Below are 18,591 nucleotides of genomic sequence, written 5' to 3' on the forward strand. Positions count from 1 at the left end.
ACAGGCATGTGTGTTAGCCAGTGATGACGGGATAACTCTGTGCACGCAAGGGACTCAAGAGTCTCTTCCGGGTTTATTGATTTTTTCAGGGTACAGAAGTAGTGGTTTGTTTGCTCTCGTAGAGTAGTTCTTTTAAACCTCAGAGTTTGAAAGAGAATGTGAAGTCATCTACCCAGCTCTTTCATTTTAGAGATGAGGAATCTAAGATAAATGATTTGTGTAGGACCACAAAAAGGAGTGATGGACTTCTGAGGGCCAGGACCAATCTTTCGACTCCAACCTAGTGCCCTTCCCCCTACCCCTTTCTAAGAAGTCCCTCACTGTCACAGTGGCAGACAGCCTCACCGAAGAGCCCCTGGGCTCCCTCCTCACACAGGGGCAGGTGCATGTGATGCCAGGGAAATCCTCCCATACAGACTCCTCTGTGAACGGAACTCAGCCAGAGGCACAAATTGGGGGAGACTCTCTTGTGCTCTTTGTTGTATACCTTCCAGCACCATTTTAATATTTTATCTTTACTACCTTTCATTAAAAAAAAAAAAAAATCATACTGTAGGGATGCCTGGGTGGCTCCGTTGGTTAAGCATCTGCGTTCGGCTCAGGTCATAATCCCAGGGTTCTGGGATCGAGTCCCAAGTCAGGCTCCTTGCTCAGCCAGGAGCCTGCTTCTCCCTCTGCGTGCCGCTCCCCCTGCTTGTGCTCTCTCTCTCTCTCTGACAAATAAATAAATAAAATCTTAAAAAAAAAAAATCATACTGTCTTTGGCATCATAGAGCTCTGCCCTTTAGTGTCTAGCCTGGAGAGAATCGCAGACTCTCTGCATTCAGACATCATACTTTTGCACTCCAATTACGGGGCACACAACTCCTGAAGAAAACCCACTTCGTTGCTGGATGGCGCAAGCTGATAACAGTGTTCTCTCTGACAAATGTGCTCAAAACTGTTTTTTGTTTTGTTGGTTTTTTTTCAGAGCTAATTGAAATTTGCAATCAAAGCAGAGACACATTCCGGCTAACTAATGCGCATATAATTTAGAATCACAGGAGTAGGTACCCGAATAGACTCTTCCGGCCTCTGATCCAAATCATCTGCGATTTCTTCCTCAGTCTGTGTGAGAATAACTGGTTCTCATAATGAGAACCTAGTGACAGGATAAGATCCTGGAGAGCCTTCTGAATCAAAGAAGGAATGATTTAGGTGCTAAGTAAGTTAGACTTTGGTTCATAGCTGACCTTCTATTTAATAAGGCAGTCTCTACTCAAAGGTCTGAAGCTTAGCACTAGATGCCAGAGATGGAAAGATGGAAAACCAAGGTCTGGCTTCCAAGAAGTTAGCATATATTAAAAATCAAGACATACCACGAGGCTGAAGACTTGGAAATGCTGAAAGAAACATGCTACCGGAGTTCTCGAGCACAACCACACGAGCTAGACCCACCTCAGGAAGAGGGCTTGAGCTGGGACTCAAAGGAATATAGACACAGGGTGAGAAGGAGGGTTTCTGAAGCTGCCTTGACAGCTAGGTGGCTTAACACAAAAGCACTTTATTCTTTCACAGTTCTGGAGCCCCAAGTCCAAAATCAAGGTGTCAGCAGAACCACACTCGCTCTGGACGCTCTAAGGGAGAAAGTGTTTGGATCAGCTAAGGTCGCTATAACAAAATACCACAGACTTGGTAGAGGCTGGGAAGTCTGAGATCAAGGCGCTGCTAGATTTGGTTCCTGGTAAGAACCTGCTTCCTGGCCTGTAGACGGCTGCCTACTTGCCATGCACTCCCATGGCCCTTCTCCCGTGTGTAAGAGTGAGCGCTGGTGTCTTTCCTCTTCATAGAAGGGTACTAATCCCACCATGAAGGCACCACCCCTCATGACCTCATCTAAACCTAATTACCTCCTGAAGGCCTGCCTCTAAATACCATCAGGAGGGTTAGGGCTTCAGCATATGAATGGGGTGGGGGTGGGGGGACATAAACATTCAGTCCGCGAGAGCATTACTTGCCTCTTCCAGTTTCTGGTGGCTACCAGCATCGTTGGCTTGTAGCCACATCACTCCAATCTCTGCCTCTGTCTTCACATCCATGTCTACAGTCTCCTCTGTGTGCTTCTTACGAGGACATTGATCCCTGAACTTAGGGCCAACCTGGATAACCCAGGATGATCTCCTCATCTCAAGATCCTTAAATTAGGAGCGCCTGGGTGGCTCAGTCGGTTAAGCCGCTGCCTTCGGCTCAGGTCATGATCCCGGGGTCCTGGGATCGAGCCCCGCATCGGGCTCCCTGCTCAGCGGGAAGCCTGCTTCTCCCTCTCCCTCTGCCTGCCTCTCTGCCTACTTGTTCTCTCTCTCTCTGTCAAATAAATGAATAAAAAAAAATCTTTAAAAAAAAAAAAAGATCCTTAAATTAATTACATCTGCAAAGGTCCTCTTTCCAAATAAGGTAACATTCACAAGTTCAAGGATTAGGCTGTGGACGTATCATTTGGGAGGTGGGGACACCGTCAGCCCACTAACTCGGCGAAAGGAACCACCAAGCCAGAGATGTGCCAGGGATGTGCCTGCTCTGGCGTGGGACAGAGAGAAGGTGAATTTAGCTGTGATGCGGGCTTGTGTACAGATGCGAAGGGAGACACAACTGCTCTTGATGGTAGGGCCGGCACGTAGAGGACTTAGGAAGGATGTCAGATTATTCTAGAGAAGGCTTCTGTTTTGCCACTGTCCTACTTCTTATACTGTCATTTCTAGGCCTTCAGCATTTTAATATCATCATATCACTGAGGTAGATTCAGACTGTCCCCTCCTTAGGAAAGAACTGTTGAGTCAGTTCAGCTCGTATTTGCATGGATAGCTTCTAGAGAAAATTCCAGTAACTGCTCTCAACAAAAGCTTTGGGGTCACTGTTCTGCTTTTGTGTATCCTGCGCTATGGCCGATGCCAACCGTAGATAAATAAATTGAATTTCTTAAGGCACCCTGTGTAGTCTCTATCAAAGTAGTATGTTTTTTTTTAAGGTACTATTTATTTATTAGAGAGGCAGAGAGAGCACAAGCAGGGGGGAGTGGCAGAGGGAGAGGAAGAAGCAGGCTCACCGCTGAGCAGGGAGCCCGATGCAGGACTCGATCCCAGGACCCTGGGATCATGACCTGAGCCGAAGGCAGATGCTTAACCAACGGAGCCACCCAGGCGCCCCCCAAGGTAGTATTTCTAAAACCCACCAGAATATAGTTGTTGTGCTTGTCATCCTGCAATTGCATGCACAACAGCACGAACAGTTTAGCAACTTCCAGAAGTGTTATCCGATTTCTCCTGCTCCTTACAGTGCGGAATATAGCTGACAGTTTATCATTTGCGGACATGGAGAGTAACAAAAAAGCCCCAACAACTCAAATAGGTCACTTTAGCTGAAGTCTTCACCTCTTCTATCAAACGTTTGTTTATTTTTTCTTTCTAAGACTTACAGCGGGAATACGTTGAGAATTGAGCCTTGTATCTTTGCCCTTCCTACTTTCAGTATATCGGGTCCAGTGTGACTTGCTTAGGTATGCAATAAGAATAAATAAAAGGTAGGCAATAAGAATAAATAAAAGTCCCAGAAAGTGAGAATCTGGAAAACTAACACAGAAACTATTATAATTAATTATTTTTCTCTGTTGGGCCCACCAGAAAACAAAAAACAAAAACAAAACAAAACAGCAGCTCCAGAGAGACCTAAGGGATCCTAAGACTGCTTCTGCATTATTCTTGGCCCTGCATGCACAGAGGTGTTAGCTGAAGGAGGTTTGTTTCAATAACAATCATTTGTACATAAGGCACATAGGACTTGAATGAACTTCTAAAGCAGCTTTCTAGTACCTAACGAAATCCAGTGTTCTCCAAATAGATGGTTGCCTGGTCTCCTACCACTTACAAGCTGTGTGACTCAGAACAAGTCAGTTAATATCTCTGAGCCATATTTTCTTTCTAAAGTGTAGAAAATAATACAGACCTCGCTGGGTTGTTTTGAGACTCCAGGGGATAGCATGAAAGGATACTATGAGCTGTAAAAATGCTAACGGATACTTGTTAATTTCTAGTGTCCCTCGCTAACGCTTCCTTTCAGACCAGCCCAGACAGAAGAGGCCCAGCCATGTGACTGCACCGTGCCACCCAGCTGGTAGCCGAAAGGAGGTAGTGGGGAAGCGGTCACCAGGTGGTACTGCGTGAGGGCTCTTGGGACTCCTGCTTATGGAAGGTGAATGGTTTATGTATCCAACACTTACACAGCACCTACTGCATGCAGCCTTTCTTCTAATTTGCACAGCCTCATAAGAAACCAAGGCAAAGAAGAGTTAAGTAACTTGTGCAAGGTCAATCTGTTTATAAACAGTCCAAGGTTTAAACTCAGGCCATCCAACTACCAAGGGAGTTCATGCTTCTCACCTGTCATCTTTTGTGACCATCACAGAATAACTGATAGAATCACTACATTCTCAAGTATCTCCTCCTTGACTGGTTGGTCTTCCTTGTGGTATTTATACAGCTTATACTTAAAAAAGGCAGATGTTAAATCTCAGAGTCTCTAAAAATATGATTATTTAAAAGAAATAAGTAGGACTAAGCATGTTCAATAAACACCTGAGCATTATAGCTTTAATTCACGTTTCACTCCTTGGCACGGTCTCTCCCATTCAGCCTCATGTCTTACGGATCCTGGCACCAAGCCCAGACAGCCTGGGCTCCCTAAAGAACAGCATAATCTAATAGACTGCATAAATAAACCCTCATCAGGTGACCCTGGGAGAGCTCAAACACCATCTCAGATTAGCCCAGGGGCAGGAGAGTGACAAGAGCAAATTGCATAATTGTATGGAGACTTACCCAGCAATGGCTTCTCTCCATTTCAAATCCCCTACACTCAAGAGTGAAACACTTGCCAATTATTTTAAAAGGATTCACTTTCTGATTTCTAACTTATTATATAGCAAATACTAACAACATATTAGGAAAGAAAGGAAGCGTGCTCTCTTTACAAAGCAGTCTCCCCAACAGAGTCAATTTCTTAATTGTAGTGGTCTGTTCAGCTGTCCTGTCCTTGGTAGCTTCACATATCCCTGTCCAGGGTTCTTTTAATGATAGCTTCTTAATAGATATTGGCTAAAGAATTAAAACTTGAGCATACAGGACTGTTTCACTAAAGACAAAACTTACTCATCTTTATCTAGCTCAGTCTGGCTTCCAAAATGTGTTACTTTGAAAGTTCTAGGAAAGAAATGTAAGGGGGCAGTGGGAAGAAGGCGAGAGGAAATTACTCATATTTTACAAGTTCGGAAATAGCAATTCTCTCTCCCACTTAGTTATCCCTTAACCTACTTAATATATCCACAGAGCTTTGTGAATAGTCATCTTTCAACCTAGCAACTGCATGCTTATTCATTCATTAATACACTTACCTAATGTCTACCATGTGCTAGCCTAGGTACTTCATATTTATTATTTCACTTAGTTCTCCAAAGTAAGCACAATAATCCCAGTTTCACAGCCGAAGAACTGAGACTCAGAGGTTTTATGTAATGTGGCAAGGTCACCCAGCTAGCAAAAAGCAGAGCCTGTGTGAATACAGGTCAGTTGCAGCAAGACACCTTTACGTCTGTTCCATACTTTTCGACAGAGGGTTTGTTCAGAGACCACAGGTATAGAAAGCAGTTAGGAATTTCATCATTTGCCAGATGAAACTCAATGGAGAGGCCTTTGTTGATTTTTGAAGATCCTCACAATACATCACTGGAATGAGGGAGCTCAGGAATTTGTGGGCATGTTACTGCCATTCCCCATGTCCACCTGGCCATACATTCTAAGCGACCCTGATGGCATTCAGTAAATTTAGTCCACTAATTTGCATCTGCCATGTGCAAAGCCCTGTGCTAGGTGCTGTGAGGACTAAAAAAAATATGTAAATAGAAACCCAGGACTCTGAGAACTATATTAATCAAAAGAGGTTATCCACATGAGCAGAGAAAAGGGCAGTGTTCAGCACGGAATCAGTCAAGCTCAAGGTTCCCAAATGGAACATGTGAAGGCCTATCTCAAAACCTGTCTGGGGCCTGGTAGAATTGGGGTGCCCTCTTTCTCTGCTCCTCTTCTCTCTGAGAATGAGCTCTAACCAGCCTTTCACATCTACCTCTCCCACTAGACAATGCCAGCAATGACCTCCACAACCAATGGTCATTCCCAGGCTTCAATCTATTTGACTTATCAGCTTCATTCATTAAAAGTAAATGAATTAAAGTGTTGCAATTCAACATAGATTTGCATGTACCTTGGAAATGATTTGCAGTGAGCATGTATTATTTTTATAAAAGTTACTTTTAAAATACTACAGTGATAAATGAAGATTCTTTTCCAGAAAAATCACAAAATTCAAAAGGGCAGAACAATTTCATATGGATCATTCCAGCTGAAGGGGTAGCTGAACCAATGCCTGAGATGGGGAAGAACACTAAAGCAAAGATGGACCTAGCGCACTACAAAAATTAGGGTACGAGTAAGACAGTCAGAAGGGACCGACAGCCTGCTGCTCCTGGCTGGTTCCTTTAACTGGGGATTTCCTCAGGGAGAACAGGTTCCTACCCTACAGATAAAGGCCCTATATCTGAAGGATGCTCTGCTCTTCTTCAAAGAGATCCATTTCATCCGCCGACTGTCAGGGTTCTTGAAACAAGACCATTTTCAGTTCTGGCTCTGGAACTGGCCTGAGTTCAAAGGAAGCTCATCTGTAATTGTTAAGAGTTTCTTAAATTTACAGAGGATCTTTCTCCAAATAGATTCAACATCTTTTAGCCAGTAAAAACATTCAACTTTCTCTCAAAACAGCCCTGGAAAGGAAGCAGGAGGTGAGCTTTGTCTCCATTTCATGGATCAAGAACTGAGGCAAACCTCACTTGCCTAAAGTTCCTCAGTAACATAATATAAAGACGATAGCAGAGATGGCTTGATTTCAACCCTCCAGTATCACTGCGGGACAACCCTTGCTGCCATGCATCCTGCCTATGCCCATGAGCTACAGTGGCAAACAGGGCACTCTTTCTCACAACAGTCAGACTCAGCTGCAGAATCCTTCTCAACACAAGGCTCTAAGCAGCTACTACCAATAGATAGGTGCTGGCATGGGAAGAGAAAAAAAAATGTATACCCTTGAGAGGACAAGGCCTGGCAGAACAGAAAAGGGTAAGGATTCATCAACTCGTTTCACCTGTTTTAGGTATGGATTATGCCAGGTATTGAAGGTACCAAATACAGCCCGAATATTAAATATTCTACTACATTCTTCTCTAAAAGCATTTTGGGGGCGCCTGGGTGGCTCAGTCAGTTAAGCGTCCTACTCTTGATTTTGGCTCACATCAGGATCTCAAGGTCGTGAGATCAAGCCCATGTGCTCGGCTCTGCACTGGGCATGAAGCCTGCTTAAGATCCTCTCTCTCTCTCTCTCCTCTGTCACGACCCATGCATGCTCTCTCTCTCTCTCAAAAAAATAAATAAATAAATAAATAAATAAATAAAAGCATTTTGTTAATGTGTATAAAGGAAGGCACTTTTTATTTTAAAAGTATATATTCAGGGGCGCCTGGGTGGCTCAGTCAGTTAAGCGTCTGCCTTTGGCTCAGGTCATGATCTCAGGGTCCTGGGATTAAGCCCCGCATCGGGCTCCCTGCTCAGCAGAGAGCCTGCTTCTCCCACTCCCTCTGCCTGCCACTCCTTCTATTTGTGCTCTCTACCTCTCTGTCAAATAAATAAATAAAATCTTTAAAAAAAAAAGTATATATTCATATATGCATTGTATACTTTGTGGGCCTTTGTACAATACTAACGAGTACTGGGTAGATACAGGAGTAGATACATGTATAATGCCTGTAGAATTTTCTAGGGGCAAAAAGCAGAACTATTCTCTATGAGCATTTATATTTTCCATAAATAAGAATGAAGTTCAAATTAATGTTAACTATAATAACAAAAATGAATGTTAATATTAACTCAGGACCTATTATGAGTCTGACCCTGGATTAGATGCTTCAGTTTTCATCCTCACAATAATCCTATGTGAAAAGAACTATTATTATTTCAATTTTACTGATGAGAAAATAGAGGCTTAAGGTTAAGAGTTTAAGGTCAGAGAACCAATGAATGGGTGGAACCAAGGCTGGAGAGTTCAAGTTCTAATCACTAATGCATACATTCCTCTCAAAATTACCTTGATAAGATTATATTTGCAAGTTGTTTCCATACTGACAAAATGAGGCATGCTATATTTAAATTTCAAAAGCCCTAGTATTTAAGCTAAAAGATGACAGAACCCTTCTTGGGTATTTGTGGTCCTAAATTGTAAACTCTGTCTTAGGTCAGAAGTAAAAACAAAGATACAGATCACAATTCTTGATCATTCTGTCCTTCAAGGAAGCAAGCTCTTCTAACAAGACTATAGATAGGGAATACCTCTACATAAATGCATAGCTCCTTGTGATTTCATGAGGGGAGGCTCTGGGATAGGAAGGACAAGTTCAAATTCAGTTCAAGAAACAAGGACAAGGGCAAGTTCATTGCAAAGAACTGAAAGAAAGCTAGTGTGGCTGGAGTACACAGACTCTCAATGTCACTTAGTGATGCTGGAGGAGAATTTAAGTAAAATGACTTAAGATGACCAGGTCTTTCAGCCAAAACTATATTAAAAGTTTGTGCATTCAGTGCCCCTCTCTTAAAACCGCCCCAGCTCCAAAACAGCAAAAATACAAAGTTACAAAGATGTAGGGGCTTTTGCATGTGTGTCTGCGTGATTTAAAAAAAAAAAATTAAATATCTCCATGGATCAAACACAAAATAGAAATGCAAAAGAAACTGTACACAGAAGTGTCCAGGAGTCCTACTTCTGTGGGCTATTGGGGCTAAAAATGTCCACAGGAAAAGGATGAGACCTGAGCTAGCCTCACTGCTGGAAATAAGCAAATGCTGAGGGGGAGCTCCACACAATGAAAGGGGGCTTTAAAACTTGCCTTATCCAGGGAGGTGGCAGAAGGCAGACACAGCCTCACAACCAGACTTGGGCCATGTGTGCTGACCTGGTGGTGGATCTTGGATGTTCTATCACTGACATGGAACAGAAGCCCCCAAGAGCAAATATAACCCCTGACTCTGGGTTGGGGTCCTCGGAGGTAAGAAGCAGGTAATAGCAAATCCCTAAATGGGGCAGGGTGAGTGCAAGGAAAGAACATGGGGAAACAAACTCAAGATGATACTCTAAAGCAAAATTCCAAAGCACAGAAGAAAAATCAGCATTAAAGAGGGTCCAATACAGTCAACATCAGGCCTATCCACCCCCCGCCCCCACCATGAAATGAAGAAAACAGCCTAATAGTGACTTTAAACTGGAGCTTTAAAAACGAGTAGGTTGGGCGCCTGGGTGGCTCAGTTGGTTAAGTGACTGCCTTCGGCTCAGGTCATGATCCTGGAGTCCCGGGATCGAGTCCCACGTCGGGCTCCCTGCTCAGCAGGGAGTCTGCCTCTCTCTCTGACCCTCCCTGAGCAGGGAGCCTGCCTCTCTCTCTGACCCTCCCCCCTCTCATTCTCTCTCTCAAATAAATAAATAAAATCTTAAAAAAAAAAAAAAAAAAAAAAAAACGAGTAGGTTGGGCGCCTGGGTGGCTCAGTTGGTTAAGCGACTGCCTTCGGCTCAGGTCATGATCCTGGAGTCCCGGGATCGAGTCCCGCATTGGGCTCCCTGCTCCGCGGGGAGCCTGCTTCTCCCTCTGCCTCTGTCTCTCATGAATAAATAAATAAAATCTTTAAAAAACAAAAAAACAAAAAAAAACGAGTAGGTTGTTGAACAGATTATCTTTATCAGTTAGAGTTCAACATTCCTCACATTAAATGTATTATTCCATAAATCTTGAAGTTTTAAGTGTTGAACTTGTACTTTCCAGTGAAGTGACTGGAAACACAGCGTCACTCTTTAGCATCTACAAGACCACGGGGTACGGCTCTGTTCCCTTGGAGCCATGAAGGTTGAACTTCCAAGGTTCCTGTACCTCCCCAGCACCTTTAGAGAATGAAAGACAATCTTGGGACAGCTTGTGATGGCAGAATGGACACAGCTTGCCAAGGTGGACTATATGGATGGAAAACCTAAGCCACTCCTGCAACAGAACACCTCTCTTTGACAGAAGGATGGGAAAGTGGGCAGAATAAGAAAATGGTCCCTGAAATTAAACATGGCCTTTATAACTAGATTCAGTCTAGGATTGGAATAAAGTTATTAAATTCTCCACCTGCTCTGCCACAGAAGTGTTTATGTTTACAAAGCTACATTACATGTCCCTTAAAGTGGGAGATCCTAAATATAAAAGATGACCATTTGATGAATGAATAGCTGAATGGCCAACCATTCTAAGTGAGAAGAAAATGGAGGCATCACACACATTCCTTTCACTCTTCATGACAAGCTCAAAAGAAGCTCTGTGAAAACCAAATCAATCAATTCAAATAACACACCAAAAGAGTGTCTGTAGTATTCAGTTGTAGAATGTCATAGCACTGCTCCAATTCCTATGGTGTTATAAGCACCAGCAGTTTAAATGAATCATGTTCCTTCTCTTTATCCAAGAAGTACATAGCAAGAGATGCTACTAGGTACAAAGGGTGAGGGAAAGCTCACACATTCAGGCTCTAATGCCAACCAGAATCTCGGCTTAGGGAGAGAAACACCCCCGTGGAAAGCTGACAAGGAGGGTGAGTGTACAGTCAACTTTCTGAAGCCAGGACTCCAAAGGGACCACGATGCATTAGCCAAGGACTAGTTTTAGTCATTTTTTTAAATCCCAGACAGAAGTGATTACAGTGCTAAAAATTTTTTTCTTCCTAACCCCTCACAGGAGATCTTGGAGGGCGCCCCAAATGTCCAGGCTGGGGCAAAATCTGATCTGTCTAGACTCGTAGATTCTAATGACACGAAGCGGCCTTGTGAAGGAACAAGCTCCCTGTCCCAGGCGATGTTCACATGGAGAGACGCATGACAATGCGTCAGAAATATGCAGACGTGCCTGAGGTGGGAGGTTGCCGGACTGTTGCTTCCAAATTTGGAACCAAGGACTCGGGGCCAATTCTTGGGCGAGCGCTTCTGGTGGGGGAAAGGCAATGCCAGCAAAGCCGGCAGATGCTGAAAAGGCTCAGGGACCACTGTGGTCGGGAACCCACAGCTTCCTGACAGCCCACTCTCTACGTCACTGAAGGTGAGAGAATTAGAATGATTAATTAACATGCATTTACCACCACTGACCTAAAGCCAGCAAATTCTGCCAACGGAGATGTATTAGAAAGAGAAACAAAAAACAACATATCATTACGGCTGGTGCTTAGATAGGAGTTAATTATCCAGGTCTTTGCTTCACTTCTTTCTTCTTCCTACTGAATTCCTTTTGCCCACTTCTCTGTGGCTTTGATTCCCTTATCCAGTGGAGAAAGAAAGCAGGGGAGACTCAAAGTCACCCACATGGCAATCTGTGGCGGAAGCGGTCATAAAAGGCTTGGGAAGGGGAAGGAAGAAGAGGGCAGGAGGATATTAAACTTATTGGGACAGTGACTGTTCCTTTGTTTTGGTTAGTAGGGTACAAAGGAAAGTGTGGGCTCTGGAGTTGGACTGAGTTTTGACTTCTTGTTCTGCCACTTACTAGCAGTGTATCCTTGGGCAAAGAACTCAGTTGGTCTGACTCAGCTTCCTCATGGAGAAAATAGGGATAGTCCTATCTGTGTTGGAAGACAGTTGCAAGAATCAGATAAAATAATGCAAAGAGCCAAATACAAATACAGTTCCTTCCCATCGGGTAAGCACTCAAGCTGCATTATGAAAAGCACCTAAAGTTTACTCTTCTCATACAATTAAGATATGGCTGAAAGCCAACGCTCTTCCACTGAGAAGCAGGAGGTCCCAAGTAAATGCACACATCTTAATCTGCCAATTTCCTAGTATAAATTTGCATCTTAAAATTTGCATTGGTTAAAGTTTACCTGTCGACTTCCTTGCTTGGAGGAGCAGCTACTTATGCTCCTTGAAGGTGAGACCAGTTTTTGGGACACCCCAAGGTTCTTCTCGTCACTCATCATGAGCAGTGGGTCACTTGGTCTCGATGCAGTCAAAATGCCATCAGAAGACAGTGGAGCTGAGAGTACGGAAGTCGCACACGGGCAGGTGGCTCAGTTCTTATCCAATACGTTTAAAGGCATTTTGGATGACCCAGAGGAAATCTCTAAAAGCAAAAGAAAAGGATTACAGAGAAGGTCAGAGGCCTCAGACACCATCTGTAATTAGCCCCTGACTGTCTGCAAGTGGTTTGTCTACAGTACAGATTACAGAGCCATGATGCATAGTTATATCAGGAGCTGTGAAGGAAAAGATGCTTTACACCCATCTTTTCTTGGAAATTATGTATAGGTGGTTTTTCATGTAGTTTTGCCAGAATTAAGAACAGTAGTAAGAAAATTTGAGTCCAGACACATACAAATCAGTACTATAAAAAACCATCCCGAACCACAATGAGATACCACTTCATACCTGCTAAATGATAAGTATAATTTTTTTTAAAAATGGAAAATAACAAGTATTGGAAGAAACTGGAACCCTCAGGCATTGCTGGTAGGAATATTAAATGGTACAGCATAGTTAGAAAGAGTTTGGTAGTTTTTTAAAAAGCTAAGCAGAATTATCATCTGATCCAGCAATTCCACTCCTAGGTACATACCCCAAAGAACTGAAAACAGGTGTTCAAACAAAAACTTGTATAAGAAGGTTCATAGCAAAGCTACTGGCAGTAGCCAAAGGTAGGAACAACCCAGCATCCATCAACCGATGAACAGATAGCATACACCGTCTGAATGTTTGTGTCCCCCTAAAATTCATGTGTTAAAAATCCTAAACCCAATGTGATAGCAATAGGAGGTGCAGCCTCTGACAGGTACTTAGGTCCTGAGGGCACAGCCCTTATGAATGGAATTAATTATAAAGAAGATGACCCAGAGCTCCCTAGCCTCTTCTGCCCTGTGAGGATACAATAAGTCTACAAGCTGAAGAGGGCCCTCTGCCCATGCTGGCATCCTCATTTTGGGCTCCCAGGCTCCAGAACTGTGAGGAATAAATTCCTGTCGCCTCTAAGCCACCCAGTCTGTGGCACTTTGTTATAGCAGCCCAAATGGACTAAGACTGCATATCCATGCAATGGAATATTGTTCAGGAATTAAAAGTAATGAAATAGTGATACATGATACAACAAGGATAAACCTTGAAAACATTATGCTAAGTGAAAGCAGCCAGACAGAAAAGACCATATATGTATGTTACTATTTATATGAAATAACCACAGTAGGCCAATCCATAGAGGCACAAGGCCAAGCAGTGATTGCCAAGGGCTGGGGGAATTGGGAAATAGGGTATGGCTATGAGGTTTCCTTTTAGGGTGATTAATGTTCTAGAACTAGATAATGGTGATAGTTGTACAACACTGTGACTAAATGTCCCTAAATTGTATGTGTGAAAATTGATTTTATTTTATATGTATTATAGTGTAATTTTTTTTTAAAAGATTTTATTTATTTATTTGACAGAGAGAGACACAGCGAGAGAGGGAACACAAGCAGGGGGAGTGGGAGAGGGAGAAGCAGGCTCCCCGCCGAGCAGGGAGCCCGATGTGGGGCTCGATCCCAGGACCCTGGGATCATGACCCGAGCTGAAGGCAGTCGCTCAACCAACTGAGCCACCCAGGCGCCCCGTATTATAGTGTAATTTAAAAAAACTTTTTTAGAGGGATGGGGTGGAAGATTTGTTCTACCAAAGGTTTTGGAGACATCTTCTAAAAACACTATTACAAAGTGTGACAAAATTATGAAGGAAAACAGAAGTTCCCACATCATCTAGAGTATCCTAGTAATTGAATCAATAATCATCTTTGAGTCCACGCTACCTACCGCCAGGTCCTATAGTAAGAGTTTCCCATACACAGTGTATGATCTCATTTAATCGACAGTCTGATGGGAGGAGATTATCTCTCTTTTACAGAGGAAACAATGGAGTCTCTGAGAAGTTAGGTAACTTGCCCAATCACGCAGCTGGCAAGAGACTGAATTCAGGCCAGATGCCAGGCCTTTAACCTTGGTATTGGAAATGAGCACGCTTTAATAGCTGGGCCTGGTGATAACAGTTACTGCCCAACTCTGGGACCCAACAGAACTGAGGAGCTGCCTAGAAACACTAGGAGGGAGCACCTCGTAAGCCAGCTTTGCAGAGGCCCTGCCCCATTCCTTCAACCACTGCCTTCATCCATAGCCCCGAGTTAAGGGTGACTAACATGTTTGGTTTTGGCTTCCCAAGGCCAGCCTTTTATTTGACACACTAAGTTCAAATAAACTCTGTAACTTTCCCAAACATGTTAACAACAATAAAAATATATATATCTCCAATCTATTTGGTTCTTAGTGCTCACATAGTCTTTTTTTTTTTTTTTAAGATTTTATTTATTTATTTGACAGAGAGAGACACAGAGGGAACACAAGCAGGGGGAGTGGGAGAGGGAGAAGCAGGCTCCCCACTGAGCAGGGAGCCCGATGCGGGGCTCGATCCCAGGACCCTGGGATCATGACCTGAGCCGAAGGCAGACGCTTAACCATCTGAGCCACCCAGGCGCCCCCATATAGTCTTAATTTTAAAAGAAGCATGTTATATAATTGTCCAGGACCCAGGTAGTTAGATATTATTTTAAACCTTTGGTTAATTATAAGTACTCAATCTCCTATGCCTTTCATTAACACTTAGTTCTTTAAAAACGAGTATGCTAATGAGCACCAGGTGCTGTATTGGAAGTGTTGAATCACTACATTGTACACCTGAAACTAATATTACATGGTATGCTAACTGGAATTTAAATAAAAACAAAAAAAATGAGTATGCTAAAGCCATCAGCTAAAACCAGGACAACGAGAAATATCATGTCAGAAAATAAAATTAAGGTACATGTAGCTGGAGAACTCAATTCGCATGTTGCTTTCATAGAAACCCCCCAAATCTCTGTATGCATACATACTGGATCCAACAATAACTAAGACTAAAACCAAACCAACACCAGCCTCTTTCTTCGCAAAGTTAGCTTCCCTTATGGGGCGTGACTAATTGGACCCGAAGTTAGAAGTCAATGTAGTCGAGTTCAAAACTGCCAAGAAAGGCTGTACGGATATATTAATAGTCGGTTTAATAGCACGTTGGCTGTTGCCGTTGAAGAAAGAGAGGGAAAAGAAAACATGACGGGAACCCCAAAGGATGAACTGTGTGCGGGGGCAGCCTTTGCCATGACAACCGATTCCACAGTGGATCGGGAACACCAACAAAGGGTTTGTGTGTGTGCGCGCGCCAGTGTCTTTGTCATGTCTTTAAAAGCGGAGGCTCTGACAGGGAGAGTGCAGGACCACGGGCGGTCTGTAACGTGTGCAGAAGGGGCAGAAAGGAATACTCGGGCAATACAGAGTCACAGCAATTCTGAAACTGCCAAATTAAAAACACAATAACCCTGTCCCAGAGGCAACTGGTATAAAGGGTCATCTTTATCACTTAGCTCTGCCAAAGTTCACCTTGGAGGAGTGAGCTACCAGAGCCAGGGCTGGGCGCAGGCCAAAACCCCATAATTTAAGTTGGTACTTTGAGGTAAGGCCTCCGGAAGTACCACAGTGCCTCTTTTTCTCCTCCAGGGACAAAAAAAGGTGCGACTCCAGCCCCTCCCACATCCATCCCCGAGTGAGTCTGGGATTATCACCTAGGGAAACAGATCTTGTTTCATCCCCCAGAACCTTCCAGCCTAGCCTCATCAGAAATTCAGTTAAAATCATTAGTTAAAATTCGGTCCACTTACGGCTTAAAGGGCAAAAGAGATCAAATTCTGGGAAAAGGAAATACTTAAAACAGGGTAGAATAGAGCACGAAGGCAACAGAGGCCTGAGACTAAGGTGGCCCAGGAATGAGGTGGTCGTGTGGAATGAGGTACTTATTGTGTCAACCTAGGGGGCCCTAAGGGCTGGCCTGCAGGTCCTCAGAGGGAAGACCCTGACAGGAGTCCCAAGACAGAGGACCTTAACAAGGAGGAGTCATACAGAAGACTGGTGTCTCCTACTCCAACTAGCTGACTTCACAGTGCTGACCTAGTAAAATGGGGAAGACCTAGTAAAAAGCCCTTAGGGATGACAGATACTGGCCAGGGGCCAGGGCTGCTGATTCAGGGGTATATGGATGATGATGATGAGGGTACCTCTGAAAGAGCTGTGGTGCTTTCTCCTCTCCCAGTGACCCTTCCATGGAAAACCTCTAACTCAAGGGGCTTGTATAAAATATAACAGTTTCCCTGCTCAGACGCTGTGAACAACTTAAGGCCAATAATTCATTTCCCCCCTTATCTTTTTTATTGAGGCATAACTTCCATATAGTAAAGTGAACAAGTCGTAAGCACACAGATAGCTCTATGAAATTTTACATTTGCAAATACTGAAATAATCACCACCCAGATCAAGAAATAGACCATTTGCCGCCTCCTCAGAAGGTTCTTCCATCCCTTGGCCATTGATCTGACAGGTAGTGGGGTCAATCCTGCTGAATGCTGTGGTACCTGCCCCAAGTAAACCTGTCTGGCGGTACCTGTCGTGCCCTATAGACAGACGGCTGGGACTTCCCAAACTCACAGGAACAGGCTGAATGACTGCTCTTGTGCCTTCTACCTAAGACAAGTGTTTGATGCATGACAGAAGTCAGTGCGGGACCCGCTTTCATTTCAACGAACCACCTGGTAGCCAAATCCAACAGGTATGAGAAGCTTAATGTAGTTAGGTCAATTAAAAAATGCCCTTCTTGGGGCGCCTGGGTGGCTCAGTCGTTAAGCGTCTGCCTTCGGCTCAGGTCATGTCCCAGGGTCCTGGGATCGAGCCCCGCATGGGGCTCCCTGCTCTGCGGGACGCCTGCTTCTCCTTCTCCCGCTCCCCCTGCTTGTGTTCCCTTTCTCACTGTGACTCTCTGTCAAATAAATAAATAAACTCTTTAAAAATAAAGAAATAAATAATAAATAATAAATAATGCCCTTCTTGTGCTTCTGAAATGAGCTAGGTCCTTTCTCACCATTGCTACTCACCTTGGAAGCTGATGGCCCAGGTGAAGATGGTGTTCTAACTAAAAGTCCAACGCATGAGACATGCGTGCATGGGGCTTCCATTAGGGAAAAGAGAACTCTGATTTCTACCAAGAACGGGGAAGAACAAATGATCAAGGCACTGCCAAGCATTTTGGCCACAAAGACTGATCTTAAGACTTATTTGGGCCATTTTCACTTAAAAAAAGAATACAGAGTTTGGGAAAAGATGTAAAGGAGATGTACAGACCAAGATGCATGTGACTCGGAAGGAGCCAGACCTGTTTGATTTTGGTGCTCCCTCATTACAAACTCTGTGCACCTTGACAGATGGAGTGACGTCTCTGGTCTTTAGGGTTTTTATGTAGGAAATGGGGCATCATGAGGATTAAATGAAAAATGAGGACAAGATGTGTGGTGTGGATAGAATAGACACTCAACAGATGTTAGTTACATTTCTTCCTCTCCTGGCTTCCTGGAAGTGGCATATACAGCACCAAATAAGATCCTATACTCCTCTTGCAACCAAAACCAAATACAGACTCTACAGAATTTTAAAACATATTAACATTTCCCCAAATCTGTAGCACAAGCGTGAACAGATTTTTAAACCATCAAAGCAGCATGCTTACTTTGAATAAGACATAAATGCAAAAAGATAAAAGCCACATTATTCGTCACCATTGGTTGTCCAAGAAAGCAACTTAATATTAACTAGTGGGTTTGAAACAGTGGCATATAACATAGCTATTTATTATTCTATTAGGCCTGGCGGCCTGCACTCACACACTTGGTCATGTTTGGCTGAGAAACAGGTTTTCCTTCCATCCTTGAAAACAACTTGCATTAAGGCCAGATGGCATATAGTTCCAGTTAATTTAAAGTTTCCCAGTAAAATATATAGAAGAATTATGTCCCCAATCAACACACATACACACACAAAAATTCATAATGGAATATCCATTTCTAGTCTTCCAGTCGTCTTTGGAAAAAGAAAATTATTCAAATCCCAGATGTGCATCTTTTTAGAAATGATGCCTGCTGAAACACCCTGATTTCCAAGATATTACATGATCAACTGTAGGGCTTTGGTCATTTGCCTCTAAGATCCATAAATTGATCAGAGGTTTCTGGAAGCAAGTTCTAACCACGACGCCCTCAGATAGCTGATCCTGGACCTCTGTGTGTCGTGCCAGCCAATCTGCCTTAACTCCCTGGACGGCTGGCTTGATCCAGAGACACTGCTGACTGTTCCTGGAGGGATGAGTACCAAGGCTCACAGCCAAACTCGTCTCCACAGAAGTCTGTTCTAGACGGGTTTTCATTTAGAGTTGAAATCTGTCTCACTAGGAGACACTGCTCCCAGACCTGCCCTCTGACATGACAATTTCTTTTTCCTCAACCCCTGTCCTGGAACCACCACCACTCCC

General features: G+C 43.6%; 1 protein-coding gene across 4 annotated transcripts in view; it reads right to left on the reverse strand.

Annotated features, from left to right (window-relative positions):
• The window catches only part of OSBPL3 (oxysterol binding protein like 3), an 85,430-nt gene extending 73,217 nt beyond the window's left edge, over positions 1-12,213 (reverse strand). For all 4 annotated transcript variants that reach the window (XM_021689659.1, XM_021689658.1, XM_021689657.1 and 1 more), the window contains exon 1: positions 12,021-12,213. In XM_021689659.1, coding sequence (XP_021545334.1) covers positions 12,021-12,116 — 96 coding nt within the window. In that variant the 5' untranslated portion in view covers positions 12,117-12,213. The remainder of the gene's footprint in view (positions 1-12,020) is intronic.
• Positions 12,214-18,591: the final 6,378 nt, after the last annotated feature.

The sequence above is a fragment of the Neomonachus schauinslandi genome, chromosome 12 (assembly GCF_002201575.2).
Source record: "Neomonachus schauinslandi chromosome 12, ASM220157v2, whole genome shotgun sequence".
Classification (NCBI taxonomy): Eukaryota; Metazoa; Chordata; class Mammalia; order Carnivora; family Phocidae; genus Neomonachus; species Neomonachus schauinslandi.